Source organism: Phocoena phocoena, chromosome 6 (assembly GCF_963924675.1).
Source record: "Phocoena phocoena chromosome 6, mPhoPho1.1, whole genome shotgun sequence".
NCBI classification, from domain to species: Eukaryota; Metazoa; Chordata; class Mammalia; order Artiodactyla; family Phocoenidae; genus Phocoena; species Phocoena phocoena.
The window spans coordinates 18,766,161-18,785,805 of record NC_089224.1 but is presented as its reverse complement, the minus strand read 5'-3'; the positions used below and the strand labels follow the sequence as shown (position 1 = coordinate 18,785,805).

The 19,645-nt window shown below is 37.1% G+C and overlaps 1 protein-coding gene across 1 annotated transcript in view; it reads right to left on the bottom strand.

The window, feature by feature from the left end:
- Positions 1-3,176: 3,176 nt before the first annotated feature.
- Positions 3,177-19,645, bottom strand: part of LOC136124998 (zinc finger protein 420-like) — a 96,013-nt gene continuing 79,544 nt past the window's right edge. Inside the window, 3 exon segments of the mRNA XM_065879857.1 lie at positions 3,177-3,570; positions 3,652-3,827; positions 3,830-3,986. Coding sequence (XP_065735929.1) covers positions 3,177-3,570; positions 3,652-3,827; positions 3,830-3,986 — 727 coding nt within the window.

The window sequence follows — 19,645 nt, the reverse complement described above, 5'->3', positions numbered from 1 at the left end:
GAAAGCCCGTGCGCAGCAACAAAGACCCAATGCAGCCAAAAATAAATAAATAAAAAGCAAATTTATATATAAAAAAAAGAACAAACACTACAGCAGAAATGAAAATACCTTTGATGGGCTCCCAAGTAGCCTGGACACAGCAGAGGAACAATCAATGAACTTCAAGATGGAAACAGCAAATTGAAGTGCAAGAGGAATAAAAGGAAAAAAAACCAGACAGAACACCCAAGGGATGTGTGGACAATTACAAAGGAAGCAACATATGTATAATGAGGATACCAAAAGAAGAAGGCAAAAACAAATGAAATATTTTAAATAATAATGGCTGAGTTTTTCAAAATTAGTGACAGACTCCTACCACAGATCCAGGAAGCCATCGGATACCAAGCCATATATAAATAAAACTATCTAGGAATATGCTGTTCAAACTTCCAGCATATAGAGTATTATTTGAAAGCTACCTGAATTACCTTTAAGTGTATAGTGTACTCTGGGGCAACTACTAAAGCTTCAAAAATGATAATTGGTATATCAAGAGGAAAGAGAATGCAATCACATAAAATGCACAGTTAAAATTACACAAGGCAAGGCTTCCCTGGTGGCGCAGTGGTTGAGAGTCCGCCTGCTGATGCAGGGGACACTGGTTCATGCCCTGGTCCGGGAAGATGCCACATGCCACAGAGCGGCTGGGCCCGTGAACCATGGCTGCTGAGCCTGCGTGTCCGGAGCCTGTGCTCTGCAATGGGAGAGGCCACAACAGTGAGAGGCCCACGTACCGCAAAAAAAAAAAAAAAATTTACACAAGGCAGAAAAAGAGAAGAATGAAAAAGTACAATGAATAAATATTTTAAAACAGGGCAGATATATGTGAATTATCTAAATATACCAATGAAAAAACAATCTCAGAGTGGATTAAAAAAAGACCCAAATATATGCTATCTATACAAAACCCCTTTGAATGTAAAAAGATATATTAAAAGTAAAGGGATGAAGGGAATTCCTGGTGGTCCAGTGGTTAAAATTCCACCTTCCAATGCAGGGCACATGGGTTCGATCCCTGGTTGGGGAACTACGATCTCACATGCCACAGGGCAACTAAGCCTGTGCACCGCAACTACTGAGCCCGCATACTCTGGAGCCTGTGTGCCACAACTAGAGAGAAGCCTGCGAGCCGCAACGAAGAGAACACGCACCGCAACAAAGGGTCTGGCAAGCCGCAACTAAGCCAAATAAATAAATAAAATTTTAAAAGCCATTAAAAAAAAACAAAACAAAAGTAAACTACAGTAGCTTTATTACTTTCAGACAAAGCTGAATTAACAAAAGGAAAATTATCAGGAATAAAGAGGAGCATTACATAATGATAAAGGGGTAGATTCAGCAGAAGACAGAACAAGCCTTAAGAGTATGTGTTTAAAAACATGAAAATAGGAGGCAAGAACTGGGACTTCCCTGGTGGCACAGTGGTTAAGAATCTGCCTGCCAGTGCAGAGGACATGGGTTTGAGCCCTGGTCCAGGAAGATCCCACATGCCGCAGAGTGACTAAGCCCATGCGCCACAACTACTAAGCCTGCTTCGCAACAAGAGAAGCCACAGCAATGAGAAGCCCGAGCACCGCAATGCTGAGTAGCCCCCGCTTGCCGCAACAAGAGAAAGTCCACGCGCAGCAATAAAGACCCAACGCAACCAAAAATAAATAATTTCTTTAAAAAAGAACTGAAAACAATTATAGTTTGAGATTTCAACAAACTTCCATTTGTACTTACTGGATTCATCAGTCGAAACAAGGACACAGTTGAACTGAGCAGCACCATCAGTCAATGGGATCTAATCAACATTTATAGAATACTTTATTCTACAACAGCAGAATACACATTTTTAAGCTCAGATGGCACTTTGATTGAGACAGACAATATTGTGGGTCACAATGCACAATTCAAAAGACAATGAAGCTAGAATTAATTAAAAAAACAGCCAGAAATATCAAAACATTTGCAGACTGAACAACACACTTCTAAATAACATTTAGATCAAAAGAGTCCCAGATAATTTTAAATTATTTTGAAAAGAGAATGGAAATACAACTTCTTTTTCCGTTTACAGGGTAAATAGTGAGTACCACTGTTCACAGCAACTCAGTTGAATCAGATTTGTTCTCCCAACGACTGTGCGTATGACTTTTGCATAATGAATATAATGTTCACACTAAATGCACTGGTGACCCTGAGACAATAAAAGTCTTGCAGAAAACATTGTTTGGCTTCTTTCCTGAAGAGGCAATTCAGTAACAACTGTATATCTTTTATACACTGGCCAGAAGACAGTAAGAGAAAATAGGAACATGAGGTATTTTAACTATCCAAATGTATCCTCTAACATGTTTACATAATGATAGTTTTTACATAAAAAGTGCATAATTCCCACTACCCTCATGTTGGATTCCAGTACAATTAAATTGAAGGTGGTCTTTGGGGAGAAAAGTTTTCCTCATCCATTACCTTCACAGGATGTTTTTCGAACACCCACTGAGTAGTCTGGTGGAAAAACTGTTCATAAGTGATTAATTTCAAGGATTTACCTCTTGTGTGAGTCCTCTAATGTCCAATGAGGGCTGAAATCTGGTTGAAACACTATCCATACACAATGCACATGAGGGATTTCTCTGTGAGTTTTGTTGATTGATTTCTCGAAGAGAAAATTTCCAGGTTTATTATATTCATTGCTCTTCCCCTGAGTTCTCTGATGCTGCACTTACAGTCAAAGTTTCCCCATATCCATTACATTCATAGAGTTTCTCAGTCTGATGTGTCCTAAGACCTGACTTCTGGCTAAAAGCTTTCCCATATTCATCATGTTAATGGGATTTCCCCGTGTGACTTCTCTGATGTGTTCTTAGGCCTGGGTTGCTGCTTTAAGTTTTCTAAAGTTTACTGCGTTGATAAGGTTTCTCCCACGTGGGGACTGTCTGATGTACTCTGAGGTTCAGTTTATAGGGGAAAACTTTCTCACGTTCATTACTAATAGGATTTCTTCCCAGTGTGAGTTCTCTGAAACCTTTAGGACTGGCATCTAGTTAAAGCTTTCTCACATTCAACCCATTCATTGGGTTTCTCCTCCGTGAATTCGCTGATGCAGAGGTAGGTGAGAATTTTCACAGAAGGATTTTCCACACTTACTACACTGTTAAGGTTTTTGTTCTGTGTGAATTTTGATGCCGAGTGAGGTGAGACTTCCTAGAGAGACATTTTCCACATGTATTACACTCATAGGGTTTCTCCCCTGTGTGATTTCTCTGATGTCTTTTTAGGGTTGACTTATGGCTAAAAGCTTTCCCACACTCACTACATTCATAAGGTTTCTCCCCTGTATGAGTTCTCTGATGTTCTCTGAGGTTTGACATGTGGGTAAAAGTTTTCTCACATTCATTACATGCATAAGGTCTCTCCCCACTATGAGTTCTCTGATGTCCAGTGAGGTATGACTTCCTATAGAAAAATATTCCACACTCATTACATTCATAGGGTTTCTCCCCTGTGTGAATTCTCTGATGCACAACGAGGTATGACTTCCTACAGATAGATTTTCCACACTCACTACATTCATAGCGTTTTGCCCCTGTGTGACTACTCTGATGCTCAGTGAGGTGAAACTTTGTATAGAAGACTTTTCCACATTTAGTACACTCATAGGGTTTCTCACCTGTGTGACTTCTCTGATGTCTTTTTATGGTTGACTTATGGCTAAAAGCTTTCCCGCACTCACTACATTCATACGGTTTCTCCCCTGTATGAGTTCTCTGATGATCTCTGAGGTGTGACGTGTGGGTAAAAGTTTTCTCACATTCATTACATGCATAAGGTCTCTCCCCAGTATGAGTTCTCTGATGTCCAATGAGGTAATACTTCCTAGAGAAGGATTTTCCACATTCTTTACATCCATAGGGTTTCACCCTTATTTGAGTTCTCTGATGTACACTAAAGGTAGACTGAGTGGGCGAGGTTTGCCAAAATATGGTATCATGACGGAAGCTCCCTTTTGTGTCACATTTCTGGGGAATGATAAGGGCTGCATCAGGGCTTAAGTTTCCTCCAATTTCAAAGGTCTTTATTTCTGAGTGAGTGCTCTGATGTTCTCTGCAGTGTAACTCCTGGCGGAAAGTTTTCTCAACTGTGTCTTTATTCTGAAGTTGAGCAAAAAAGTCTTCCTGCAAGTATTTTCCTTGATTTGCCAGACTTTTCTCTAAGAGGTTATCAAGTTTGCTGTCTTATAAAATAAAGAAAATTAAAATGTCTTATGAACATTAAACACATTTCTTATAGGATGCAGCCTTTATATATATGTGCTATATTGTATTTAATTATTTGCTTTCTAGGCACCAAGTCTCCCTGAAATAAACATTCCAAATGTTTATACTATTCCTATACTCCTTGAGAAAAAAGGGCAACAAAATTATGATGATTATTACTATACAGTTGGCATTTTAAAAATAAGGAAATGAATGGTAAATAGATAATAGGACTCTCAAAAGTGGTTCACTCAGGAAATCTGAAAATGAGAGACTGGGATGACTGATTATGAGCAGTAGGTAGAATTGTAAGAAAAATCAGTTAACAAGGGTTTTCAAATGATAGATCAAAGAAGGGATTGGACTGAGGAAGAATAACAACGTCCAGGTCCTTATACTTCCAACTAGAGATTACAGTGGGAAGTATACAAGCTTCCGGCTGGAGTCCCCCCTTTTCTATTCTAAACACATCAACACTAAAATAAATTTATAATTGCACTAATTTTCTCCTGATTATAGAAACAATTCTATAGCTCAAGCTCAAATCCTCCTGGAGTTATTCACAGAAATACAAATGTACAAGAAGTGTAAAAGTGATGAGAGGTAAAACCATAATTTGACCTAGAATGAATTCACTTCTATATGCTGGCTCTAATGCCTTAGTTTACTATACCAGGGTTGTTCAACAACAAACCTCTCTTGAACATCAAATCATAAGTTTCCACTTTCACTATGATTACTCACTCTCTTGAAACTAGTCTTAACCATGACTAATCTCTATATAAGCATTCCACCTACTTCTCAACATACTTAGTTTCTATTAGCTGAGATCCTTAAATAGCATGTTTCAACCTGTTTCCAAAAGCCTATTTAGAAATACCCTTTTTATTCATTTCACATAAAAGTTTCTTTCATGTGTGTGACTCATCTTACCTAGGCTATTTTAACCTTTGATGTAAAATGCCAGCCCTATGCTAAAACCTAAGGTGGCACTGAACACACTACTCTAAATACAACAGAAAACAGGAGTTAAGTGGCATCATTCTGGAAAACAACTTTTTTTTTTTAACAACTCCAGGCACATTAGATATTCTAGCTACCATTTTACAACTCCATATTTTCCAATCTAGCCTGGCCAGGCTATTTGTCTCCTATCAGTGGTTCCTTATCTACAATAATATTTTTCAGTTTCAACATTTATCTTCTACTCACAATCCTTTCTCTAAGTAACTCTATATCCCAATTTAAGGATTAAAGATTAATCTAGATATCTTTTGAGGCAATACTATTCTCTAAACTTGACCAAGAAAATACCTTCTTAGAGCTCCCCAACACTAGTTTACACTCTCACAATAAGTACTGCCTATACCATTCATCTTAACAATGAATAGATGGAGAGCACACGTGCACATTGAGGCACACACATTTTTAAGCAAATTATTATCACTTAAATCAGGATTCATCTTAAAATTAATGGCATGTTGACAGTTTTTTAGCTACCCCTAAAATAATGGTTCCTCTTTCAACTGATACCTTCTTAGAGCCTATAAAATATATTTCATGCAGCTTTGTGCTCCTAAATCTGAAACAGAACTCTCATTCTCTGATTATTTTTGCACTCCTCTGTGGTATGATATAAATTAGTAGTCCTTAAAAATGCACTATGGAACTTTGCTGGTGGTGCAGTGGTTAAGAATCTGCCTGCCAATGCAGGGGAAAAGGGTTTGAGCCCTGGTCCGGGAAGATCTCACATGCTGCAGAGCAACTAAGCCTGTGCGCCACAACTACTGAGCCTGCACTCTAGAGCCCGTGAGCCACAACTACTGAAGCCCATGTGCCTAGAGCCTGTGCTCTGCAACAAGAGAAGCCCGTGCACCACAATGAAGTGTAGCCCCCGCCCGCTGCAACTAGAGAAAGCCTGTGCACAGCAACAAAGACCCAATGCAGCCAAAAAAAAAAAATATACACATACATATATATATATATATATATATATATATATATATATATATATATATATATATACATATTTTTTTAAATGCAGTATGTTTCAGAGCTACCCAGACCACTCTCAGTTACACTGGCTTAGTCAAAGAAATTTGACTGCTGCATCAATACGTATGAAATACCTCTCTCCAACCTTATGGTCAATCCAATGTAACTACACAATATTAATTATATATAATGTCCCAGAAGAGGCAGGAATAAAGTAGGGAATATTCTTTTCTGGTGCATTATAATACACCAAATAATTTACCCACACACATTCATTTTAAGTACATCTTAATTTTTGTATGTGTGTATGTTTTAACATTCTGTTCCAAATAACAAGATACTATTCAGTTTTTTGTTTCTGACCATTATTTATATGGCATTTTTCTACCAACAGACTTTTGCTGCTTGATTTCATATGCATAATTTTCATTTTAGCTTCACAGACCATGGTTGTCCTGCAGTGCGTAATATTCCATTGTATTATTATATCATGATTTAACTTTAAGTTCACATGTAAATTAGTATTGAGGTTCCTTCCAAAATTGGGCTTTTTACAAATGTTGTATGAAAAGTATCTTATTTTGTTTCCCAGTGAAAATGTATAGGAAACTCTAGAAGATAAACCTGGGAGTGAAACTACTGAGTCGTGGGGAACAGGTATGTTAAAATTTAAAGAAAATGCTAATCTGTTTTCCCAAATACCAATTAATACCGCTCCTGCCTTGTTGATGATTCCCTGCATATCATCATACTCTTGGAATCATAAAACTTCTCCATGTTTGAAAATTGAGTGGGAAGAACATCATACTACAGTGTGATCTGATCTGAATTTGTGCTTCCCAGAGTAAGCATTTTTTTTTTTTCATCTATGCCCTTCATCCCCTTCTTTGAGAAATGCCTCTTTATGGACTTTGACTCTTTTTTAAATGGGTTGCTTACCTTTTTACTAACAATTTTAGTAGTTTAATATTTAACATACATTTGAATCCCAAGTTTTTGTCTCAGGTACTGAATCAGAAAATAAAATATTTTAAATATCTGCTCTCAGAGAGCTTATATTCCAGTGGAAAGAGACAGAGGGAAAAATTCATACTTCACAATAGTATATTAGGTGTTGAGTGGTTGGGAGAAAAATGAAACAGAAAAAAGGAGGAAGTAAGACTATTTGACACAGGAGTGACATTTAAAATACGATAGTCATGGAAGGCCATACTAAGGAGATATCTGTCTTAAGAGCTGAATTCCTTACGTATTATAGAAATAAATTCTTTCTGAGGTATATTTATAACAAATATCATTTCCCACTGTTTGATTTGTCTCCTCATGGCTATAAAAATATGAAACTTAGCATAAATATACATACAACTATTCTGTCCATGATAAGAAATAGTACAGAGTGACCACCCATGGAATTATCATTCTCATAAAGAAACAGAATATGACTGGATCAGAAAAACATCAGGTCTTTCTTAAGCACAAGTTTCTGCATCACTACACATCACATCACTCATAAAATGTATAGTAATTAATTACTCTCATTTCTGTGCTGTTTTACAACTCTCTTTTAGAGGCCTTAAGAATTTGGACGTTTAGAAAAAATATATTCAATATCGGAAAAGTAAGATGTAACAAAAGTAATGAGATGTAATCCTGATGTTTTTCACATCTTGAAAAGCTAGGAAGCCAAATACATAACTTACAGCTGACAAATCTAACGGTCACAATGATACTGAACAGGTAAAAACTAAGAGAGATTATAAAAGAAACTAAAGTTGGGTGTTAAAAAATGGGAAGGAAGAGAAAGTAAGCATTTTAATTTCATAACCGTTTACACATCAGGTGATTACTAGACATTGTCTAAATAAATGGATCATTAAGCAATTGCATGAGATTATAAATTTTTATGGTCACACCTTAAGCCAAAGTACAACCTAACTATGTTATTAGGAGAAAAACACACTTATTCTAAAAAGAAAAGAAAGCAGGGCTATTACTGAAGAGCTTCTGTAACATTATACACAGAAACAGCATTTAGAAGTAACTGCCGATCAATATGAATGGGCTAATGTAAACTATTAAAAGAAAATGCTATTAGACTGTATTTGAGACATACCTAAAATTAATTTGGAAAATCAGAAATATAAAGTGGTAAATTAAGAAAACATATAAAAATAATTCAGGATTCACTAATCTCAGTCAAGGCTGAATTCAATTTTTCAAAGTTAAATTCAAGGTTTAATATAATGCCAAAAAAAATCTCATGAGTATTTTTTGAAATTTGATCAGCTCATTATTAAAACCTATCATAAAGGTGCTGTAATCATTATGAAATGGTCTAGTGTAGAGATATTAAAGAGGCCACAGAAACAACAGAGAAACCAGGACCAAATACATGATTTACTGACTCTTGACTTCTAAAGTAACAATGCATAAAACTGAAGAAAATTCCCCATGTGAATGACTGCTAAATTGCATGTTTGAATGGAAATGTTTATATCATTTATATTTAGAATAATCATCTATGTATTTGGGTTTGTACTGTATCTTGAAGCTTACTATTTGCAAGATGAGAAAATCAATGTGCTAATATTCCATCCCTTTTCTTACACACTCATTTACATCATATTTGGTATACTCTTTACACACTTCAAGATATAAGTCCTCACAAAGAAAAGTGTTTAAACTATTTCACCTCTAACTGACCATTTTGGATCTAACTTCCCCTGGAGTTGTGTCTAAAGTACTCAACTCACCTGCATGGCTCTTGTTTAGAAATTCTTCCTCTAGTAACAATGGATCATCTTGCTCCAACTTGATGATTACATCTGGTTTTGTAAAATAATACCCTGTAAATGGGAAATAACATGGCATTTAGATCAGCTGAACTGGCTTTAATGCACATGAATGTGAAGGAAGGAATAGTTATAGGAGTAGCAAAGTGATGGTGCTCATTTGACCTTTCCTTTGGAGAGGAAACTACAATATAGTTTTTTTCTGAATCTAAAAAGGAATTGATCTCATTAAAGCCCTGAATCATAAGGATACATAACACTGAGTCTACATGTACAGAGGTTTAAATAAGGCTCTGCACAGGAACTTCCAATCATGACCATCATGGTGTAAGAGGAATAATGGTACATGCCAATCAACTGGAAACCATACAAAATCAATAAAATAATGACCTTTAGGGATTACACATGAGACAATGGCACTGGAAAACAAGGACCTCTGAGAGAAGGGAAAGAAACAGAATTTCTAGGTTATGGTACAGAAAGAAGACACCAAATCACAGCCTGCTGAACTACAGAACGCAAAGTTCAGAGTTCAGGAAAGCCAAAACAATTAGAATTTCTGGAGTAAAATATTTCAGAGGAAAGAGGTACGCTGAGAGAGAGGCAGGAAGCTCTAACAGAAAGGTCACCTTGAGTAAAATTTGTATATTCATATAAGAAAGCTTCCAACAATGCAGGAAAAAGAACCCAAACACAATAGGTAGAAAAATTCCCAAGCATACACAGAGACAGGATGTTTGGAAAGAGTGGAAAGATCTTCTACTATGTGAGGTATTAGATGCTCTGTATCCAAGAGTATTATTGTCCTACTACTGTGACCAAGTTAGTCTTAAAGAATGCTCTAGACCTGAAATAACAAGCAAATACTGAGTTAATTTAAATGATTTACTTGAATTAAATTACATTAGGGGCTTCCCTGGTGGCGCAGTGGTTGAGAGCCCACCTGCCGATGCAGGGGACACGGGTTTGTGCCCCGGTCCGGGAAGATCCCACATGCTGCGGAGCGGTTAGGCCCGTGAGCCACGGCCACTGAGTCTGCGCGTCCGGAGCCTGTACTCCGCAACGGGAGAGGCCACAACAGTGAGAGGCCCGCGTACCGCAAAAAAAAAAAAAAAAAAAAATTACATTAGAAGCAAGCACTGAAAAGATTAAAATTATTCTCAATTAATTTACTACTCCCCCAAAAAATGCCCCAAAGAATTTAAACAAATATCACAAAATCTAGCAGCCAACAACGCAAAAATCACAATATGTAGCACACTATCAAAAATGACTAAGTATGGGGTGGGGAGCAGGAGACAAGATGGCGGAGTGGAAGAACTTGAGCTCACTTCCTCTCATGAAAACATCAAAATCACAACTGCAATCAACCATTGACAAAAAAGACTTGAACCTACCAAACAAGATATTCTACACCCAAAGACAAAGAAGAAGCCAAAACGAGACGGTAGGAGGGGAGCTTCTGTGATATAATCAAATCCCATGCTCACTGGGTAGGTGGCCTATAAACTGGAAAATAATTATATCGCAGAGGTTTTCCCAGAGGAGTGAGAATTCTGAGCCCCATGTCAGGCTCCCAAGCCTGTGGGTCTGGCATCAGGAGGAGGCACTGCCAGAGCATTTGGCTTTGAACACTAGTGGGGCTTGAGTTCAGGAGCTCCAAAGGACTGGAGGAAACAGAGATTCCATTCTTGGAGGACACACACAAGGTTTCATGTGCACTAGGAACCAGGGCAAAGCAGTGACTCCATAGGAGCCTGTGCCAGACATAGCTGTGGGTCTTGGAGGGTTTCTTGGAGAAACGGGGGTTGGCCGTGCCTGTCTGTGGGGGCAAGTACACTGCTGGCGGAGGCCTCAAGAAATAATCATCACCATGAGCTCTTTGGGAGATCGTCATCTTGGCACCAACAGCTGGCCCCAACCAACAGCCTACAGGCTCCAGTGCAGGGATGCCTCGGGCCAAACAACCAACAAGGTGGGAACACAGCCTCACCCACCAGCAGACAGGCTGCCTAAAGTCTTCCTAACCCCACAGCTGCCTCTAAACAAACCCCCTGACAAGGCCCTGACCACCAGAGGGACAAGACCCAGCTCCACCCACCAGTGGGCAGGCACCAGTCTCTCCAACCAGGAAGCCTACACAAGTCTCTGGACCAACCTCACCGACCAGGGGGCAGACACCAGAAGCAAAAGGAACTACAGTCCTTCAAACTGAGGAATGGAGACCACAAACACAGAAAGTTAGATAAAATAAGACAGCAGAGAAGTATGGCCCAGACGAAGGAACAAGATAAAACCACAGAATAACAACTAAGTGAAATAGAGATAGCCAACGTAACTGAAAAAGAACACAGAATAATGATAATAAAGATGATCCAAGATCTTGGGAAAAGAATGAGGCACAGATGAAGAAGATAGACGAAATCTTTAATAATGCACTAGAAGCTTTGAGAAGGGAGTTGAACAATACAATAACTGAAATATAAATACATGAGAAGGAATCAATAGCAGGAAAAATGAGGCAGACTTACAAATAAGTGAGCTGGAAGACAGATTGTTGGAAATCACTGCTGCAGAACAGATAAAGAAAAAAGAATGCAAAGAAATGAGAACAGTCTAAGAGACCTCTGGGACAACATTATATGCACCAATATTCGCATTATAGGGGTTCCAGAAGAAGAGAGAGAGAAAGGGCCTGAGAAAATATTTGAAGAGATAATAACTGAAGATTTCCCTAACATGGGAAAGGAAACAGTCACCCAAGTCCAGGAACTGCAGAGGCCCAGTCAGGATAAATCCAAGGAGGAACACACTGAGACACACATTAATCAAATTGACAAAAATTAAAGACAATGAGAAAGTATTAACAGCAACAAGGATAAGCAACAAATAACATACAACAAAATTCCCATAAAGTTATGAGCTGATTTTTCAGCAGAAACTCTGCAGGCCAGAAGGGAGTGGTATGATATACTGAAAGCGATGAAAGGGAAGAATCTACAACCAAGAATCCTCTACCCAGCAAGGCTCTCGTTCAGATTCAATGGAGAAATCAAAAGCTTTACAGACAAGCAAAACCTGAGAGAATTCAGCACCGCCAAACTACCTTTACAACAAATGCTAAAGGAACTTCTCCAGATGGAAAGAAAAAGTCACAACTAGAAACAAGAAACAAGAAAATTATTAATGGAAAAGTTCACTGGTAAAGGCAAACAGAGTAAAGGTAGGAAATCACCTACACAGAAATGATATCAAAGCCAGCAACTGTGAGAAGAGGATGGTACAAATGTAGGATATTGGAAATGCATTTGAAATTAAAAGACCAGCAGCTTAAAACAATCTTGTTTATATACAGACTTCTATATCAAAACCTCATGGTAACCATAAACTGAAAATCTACAATAGAGACACACACACAAAAGAAGACAAAGCAAGGCAAACACAACTCTAAAGATAGTCATCAAATCACCAAAGAGAAAAGAGGAAGGGAAGAAAAAAGCCCCACAAACACAAATTCAAAACAATTAACAAAATGGCAATAAGAACATACATATAGATATGCTCCACCCAAAAGACTTATAGGCTGGCTGAACGGATACAAAAACAAGACCCATATATATGCTGCCTACAAAAAACCCACTTCAGACCTAGGGACACATACAGACTGAAAGTGAAGGAATGGAAAAAGATATTCCAAGCAAATGGAAATCAAAAGAAAGCTGGAGTACCAATCTTCTTATCAGACAAAATAGACTTTAAAATAAAGACTGTTACAAAAGACAAATAAGGACACTGAATAATGATCAAGGGATTAATCCAAGAAGATATAAAAATTATAAATATATATGCCCTAACATAGGAGCAACTTGATATATAAGGCAAATACTAACAGCCATAAAAGGAGAAATCAACAGTAACACATAATAGTGGGAGATTTCAATGCCACTGTTATTAAACCCCACCTTCAAAGGACAGATCAACCACACAGAAAATCACTAAGGAAACACAAGTCTTAAATGACTTAGTTGATATTTATAAGACATTTCCATCTCACAGCAGAATACACATTCTCCTCAAGGGCACACAGAACAACCTCCAGGATAGATCACATCTGGGGTCACAAATCAAGCCTCTGTAAATTTAAGAAGATTTACATCATAGCAAGCATCTCCTCCAACCACAGTGCTAAGAGATTAGAAATCCACTACAAGGAAAAAAACTGTAAAAAACACAAACACATGGAGGATAAACAATATATTACTAAACAACCAATGGATCACTGAAGAAATCAAAGAGGAAATAAAAAAATACTTAGACACAAATGAAAATGAAAACATGACGATCTGAAATGTGGGAGGCAGCAAAAGCAGTTCTAAGGGGGAAGTTCATAGCAATACAACCTTACCACAGGAAAGAAGAAAAATCTCAAATATTAACAACCTAATATTACACCAAAAGCAACTAGAGAAAGAACAAACAAATTCCAAAGGTAGCATAAGGAAAGAAATAGTAAAGATTAGAGCAGAAATAAATGAAACAGAGACTGAGAAAACAATAGAAAAGGTCAATGAAACTAAAAGCTGGTTCTTTGAAAAGATAAAAAATTGGTAAACCTTTAGCCAGACTCATCAAGAAAAAAAGGGAGAGGGCTCAAATCAATAAAATTAGAAAAGAAGAAGGAGTTACAACTCACACCATAGAAACACAAAGGATCTATAAGAGACTACTACAAGCAACTATATGCCAATAAAATGGACAAACTAGAAGTAATGGACATATTCTTAGAAAGGTACAATCTCCCAAGACTGAACCAGGAAGAAATAGAAAATATAAACAGACCAATCACAAGTACTGAAATCGAAACTGTGATTAAAAAATTTCCAAGAAACAAAAGTCCAGGACCAGATGGCTTCACAGGCGAATTCCATCAACATTTAGAGAAGAGGTAACACCTATCCTTCTGGAACTCTTCCAAAAATTGCAGAGGAGGGAATACTCCCAAACTTGTTCTATGAGGCCACCATCACCCTGATACCAAAATGAGACAGAGACACCACAAAAAAAGAAAATTACAGGCCAATATCACTGATGAACATAGATGCAAAAATACTCAACAAAATACTAAAAAAATGAATTCAACAATACATTAAAAGGATCATACACAATGACCAAGTGGGATTTATCCCAGGGATGCAAGAATTCTTCAATATGCACAAATCAATCAGTATGACACACCACATTAACAAACGGAAGAATAAAAACTGTATCATCATCTCAACAGAAGCAGAAAAAGCTTTCGACAAAATGCAGCACCCATTTATTATAAAAACTCTCCAAATGTGGGCATAGAGGAAACCTACCTCAACATAATAAAGGCCATATATGACAAGCCCACAGCTAACATCATTCTCAACCATGAAAAGTTGAAAGCATTTCCTCTAAGATCATGAACAAGACAAGGATCTCCAGTCTTGCCACTTTTATTCACTTTTATAGTTTTGGAAGTCCTAGCCATTGCAATCAGAGAAGAAAAAGAAACAAAAGGAATCCAAATTGGAAAAGAAGAAGTAAAACTGTCACTGTTCACAAATGACATGATATTATACATAGAAAATCCTAAAGATGCTAAAAGAAAACTACCAGAGCTAATCAGTGAATTTGGAAAGGTTGCAGGATACAAAATTGATGCACAGAAATCTCTTGCATTCCTACACACTAACAATGAAAGATCAGAAAGAGAAGTTAAGGAAACAATCCCATTTACCATCACATCAAAAAGAATAAAATACCTAGGAATAAACCTACCTAAGGAAGCAAAAGACCTGTACTCTGAAAACTGTAAGACGCTGATGAAAGAAACTGAAGATGACACAAACAGATGGGAATATATACCATGCTGTTGAATTGGAAGAAACAATATCATCAAAATGGCTATTCTACCCAATGCAATCTACAGATCCAATGCAATCAGTATCAAATTATCAATGGCATTTTTCACAGAACTAGAAGAAAAAAATTGAAAATTTGTGTGGAGACAAAAAAGACCCTGAATAGCCAAAGCAATTCTGAGAAAGAAAAACAGAGCTGGAGGAATCAGGCTCCCTGACTTAAGACTATCCTACAAAGCTACAGTCATCAAAACAGTATGGTACTGGCACAGAAACAGAAATATAGATAAATGGAACAGGACAGAAAGCCCAGAAATAAACCCACACAACTATGGTCAATTAATCTACAACAATGGAGGCCAGAACATACAATGGACAAAAGACAACCTCTTCAATAAATGGTGCTGGGAAAACTGGACAGCAACATGTAAAAAGAATGACACTAGAACATTCTCTACCACCACAGACAAAAATAAACTCAAAACGGATTAAAGACCTAAATGTAAGGCCAGATACTATAAAACTCTTAGAGGAAAACACAGGCAGACACTCTTTGGCATAAATTGCAGCAACATCTATTTAGATCCACCTCCTAGAGTAATAAAAATAAAAAGAGAAATAAACAAATGGGACCTAATTAAACTTAAAACTTTTTGCACAGCACAGGAAACCATAAACAAAACAAAAAGACAACCTACAGAATGAGATAAAATATTTGCAAAGAAAGCAACTGACAAAGGATTAATCTCCAAAATATACAAACAGCTCATGCAGCTCAATATCAAAAAAACCCACAAAACAGAACAATCAATAAATGGGCAAAAGATGTAAATAGACATTTCTCCAAAGAAGACATACAGATGGCCAAAAAGCACAGGAAAAGATGCTCAACATCTCTAATTATTAGAGAAATGCAAATCAAAACTACAATGATGTATCACCTCACACCAGTCAGACTGGCCATCATCAAAAAGTCTACAAATAACAAATGCTGGAGAGGGTGTGGAGAAAAGGGAACCCTCCTCCATTGTCGGTGGTAATGTAATTTGGTACAAGCACTATGGAGAACAGTGTGGAGGTTTCTTGAAAACCTAAAAATACAACTACCATAGGACCCAGCAATCCTACTCTTGGGCACATAACCGGAGAAAACCATAATTTAAAAAGATACATGCATCCCAATGTTCATTGCAGCACTATTTACAGTAGCCAAGACAAGGAAGCAACCTAAGTGTCCATCAACAGAGGAATGGATGAAGATGTGGTGCATATCTACTGTGGAATATTACTCAGCCATAAAAAAGAATAAAATAATGCCATTTGCAGATGGACCTAGAGATTATCACACTAAGTGAAGTCAGACAGAGAAAGATAAATATTACATGATATCCTTACATGTGGAATCTAAAAAAATGATGTAAGTGAACTTATTTACAAAACAGAAACAGACTCATAAGTTTGAAAACAAATTTATGGTTACCAAAGGGGAAAGGCGGGGGAGGGACTAGTTAGGAGTTTGGAATTAACATATACACACTACTATATATCAAATAAACAAGGATATACTTTATAGTACAGGGAACTCTACTCAATATTCTATAATAATCTATATGGAAAAAATCTGAAAAAGAATGCTTATATGAATATTTAAAACTAAATCACTCTGCTGTACCTTGAAACTACAACATTATAAATCAACTATACCCCAGTATAAAATTAAAATTAAATTTAAAAAAAATGACCAAGTATGAAAAGAAGGAAAACATGATTCATGACCAGGAAACAAGTCAATCAATGGAACAGAAGAAAAAATGTCATCTGAGATTAAATTTGCTTCCAAGGACCTCAAAGCCGCTATTCTAATACACTCTATAGGTTAAAGAAGATAGAGAAAAACATGAACATGTTGAGAAAACAGTGTTAAAACAAAAGTCCAGAACTGAACTTCAAGGCAGGACAATATACTCCCCGGAGGGGAGAAAAACACTAAAAAACTCCAAAGGGTTTTGTTATAAGGATTACCAATATTTACATTAGATATAAAAACTGACATAGATCTCTTTAATAAGACATGTAGGTTCTCATGTGCTTTTGCACTCATTTTGTTATGTTCCAATCATATACTTATTTGGAAACTGCATTGTTTGCTTGTGAATGGTGCAAAAGGCTAATACCTTAGTGTCGTTATGGCAGCTTTTGACCTCAAAGGCACTCTGAAAAGGTCACTGGGACTCCCAAGTCAAAGGGCCATACGGTCCTAATAGACCTGCCATATTCAGTGCCTTCAGGAATTCCTCATTAATTTCAAAGGGCACCCAGCCAACCGAGCACTCTATTACTCTAGTGGTTCTTAAGTTGTGGTTCTGGGGTGACATATGAGAATCTGCATTTCTAACAAATTTTCCCAGATGATTCAAAAGTCTAATATTAGAGTTTAATATTAGAATGTCTAATGTTCTGGGGTGACATATGAGAATCTGCATTTCTAACAAATTTTCCCAGATGATTCAAAAGTCTAATATTAAAGTCTAATATTAATATTAGAATGGCAAACATTTCTGTTCCCCTGTGACTTATTCTAAATGGCAGCTTTTAAAAAAAAGTCAGTATGCCCAAACATGAGATTTTCAAACTGTTCATGCTTATCTTACAAATTCAGTACATTATTCTTACTAACTTTCTCTGCTAAATAAAGGACCTAAAATTAAGTATTAACTTTCACCTGCCCCAATCAAGTTAGGTTCCTCTTGTCTCCCCAAACCAGTGTCTGGAATCCTGAGCAAACTCAAAGTGCTAGTACTTATCCAAAAATATAATGACACTTTTAGACAAATGAATAAATAAAACCTATTGCCAGCTGATCAGATCTAAAAGAAAAGTTAAGTCATCTGGATTTTAAAAAATTATACCAAGTGTAAATATGAATCTACACAAAAGAAATAAAGAGAAAAGTAAATGGATAATATATAAATAAAACACACTGTTCTTGTTTTAAAAATATATTAAAGTACAAATAACATTTTATAAGAAGAAAACAATGTATTATGTGGATTATAAGATATGTAGAAGCAAAATAAATGACAACAAGAACACAAAGGATGAAAGACAGAAAAGGAAAATATTCTGTAATAACAAAGTTGAAGTAACAAGATATTTGAAGGCAGACTGACACTTTAGAGATGTATATTTAGAAACCACTAAAAATACAAACAAGTATATCTCAGAAGCCAAAAGTGGTTAAAGGAGATTCATTAAAAATAAGTAGTTAAGGGAATTCCCTGGTGGTCCAGTGCTTAGGACTTGTGCTTTCACTGCTGAGGGCCCAGGTTCAATCCCTGGTCAGGGAACTGAGATCCTGCATGCCACACAGTGCAGCCAAAGAAAAAAAAAAAAGGTGGGGGTGGGGGGGGAACGAGTTAATCACAGAGAAGGTAGGAAAGAGGGGGGAAAAAAAGACAAAAAAGCAAGAAGGTTTCAAATTCAACCACAAAGATAGCATTAAATATAAGTGATATGAACATTTTGCTAAAACACAAAAATTGTCAGAGCTAATAAAAAGTAAAACAAACACACTCTCTCTTAGAAACTGACTGTGAATGTAAAGACACAGGTTAGAAATAAAAGGACAGAAAAACTATATATCACATGAAGCACACAATAAGCACATGATAGTCTGACTGACTATACAGTACCAAACAAAATTCAGGAAAAGAAATATTACCAGGAATAAAAATAAACAATGCAAAATGCTAAAAGGGAAAATTCATCAGGAGGATGTAACAATCCTAAGTGCTTTGCCACTTAAAAACAGAGCTTCAAAATGCCTGAAGCAAATCTTGTTGAAAAAGATAACACACAAATTATACTTAGATACTCACATTCCTTTCTCAATATTTAATAAAACAAGTAGATAAGATATTAAAAGGATATAGAAGCCTTCAGCAATATGATCAGCCCACTGGAACTAATCCCCATCAAGAAAAAGTACTCTTTTCAGTCACATATGGAACATTCCCCAGGATCATATGCTAGGCCCTAAGACAAATTTCAATACATTCAATAAGACTGAACGATGCATGAAATATTACCCAGAGTGACATACAAACAAAGGATATAAAAATTATAACAATAAATTATGAAACAAATAGTTGGAAAGTAAACAAATTCTACAAAACCAATGGATCAAACAAGAAATCACTGGACATTTTAAAAAATATCTTGGATTAAATGAAAATAAAAACACAACATCAGGGCTTCCCTGGTGGCGCAGTGGTTGAGAGTCCGCCTGCCGATGCAGGGGACACGGGTTCGTGCCCCGGTCTGGGAAGATCCCACATACCGCGGAGCGGCTGGGCCCGTGAGCCATGGCCGCTGAGCCTGCGCGTCCGGAGCCTGTCCTCCGCAACGGGAGAGGCCACAACAGTGAGAGGCCCGCGTAACGCATAAAAAAAAAAAAAAAAAAAAAAAAAAAACACAACATCAAAACTTGTGTGATGCAGCTAAAGCAGTTTTCAAAGGAAAACAGAGAGCTTTATGCTTACATTAAAAAAGCAAAACCGGGTGGCGCAGTGGTTAAGAATTCGCCTGTCAATGCAGGGGACACGGGTTCGAGCCCTGATCCAAGCAGATCCCACACACTGCAGAGCAACTAAGCCCATGTGCCACAACTACTGAGCCTGCGATC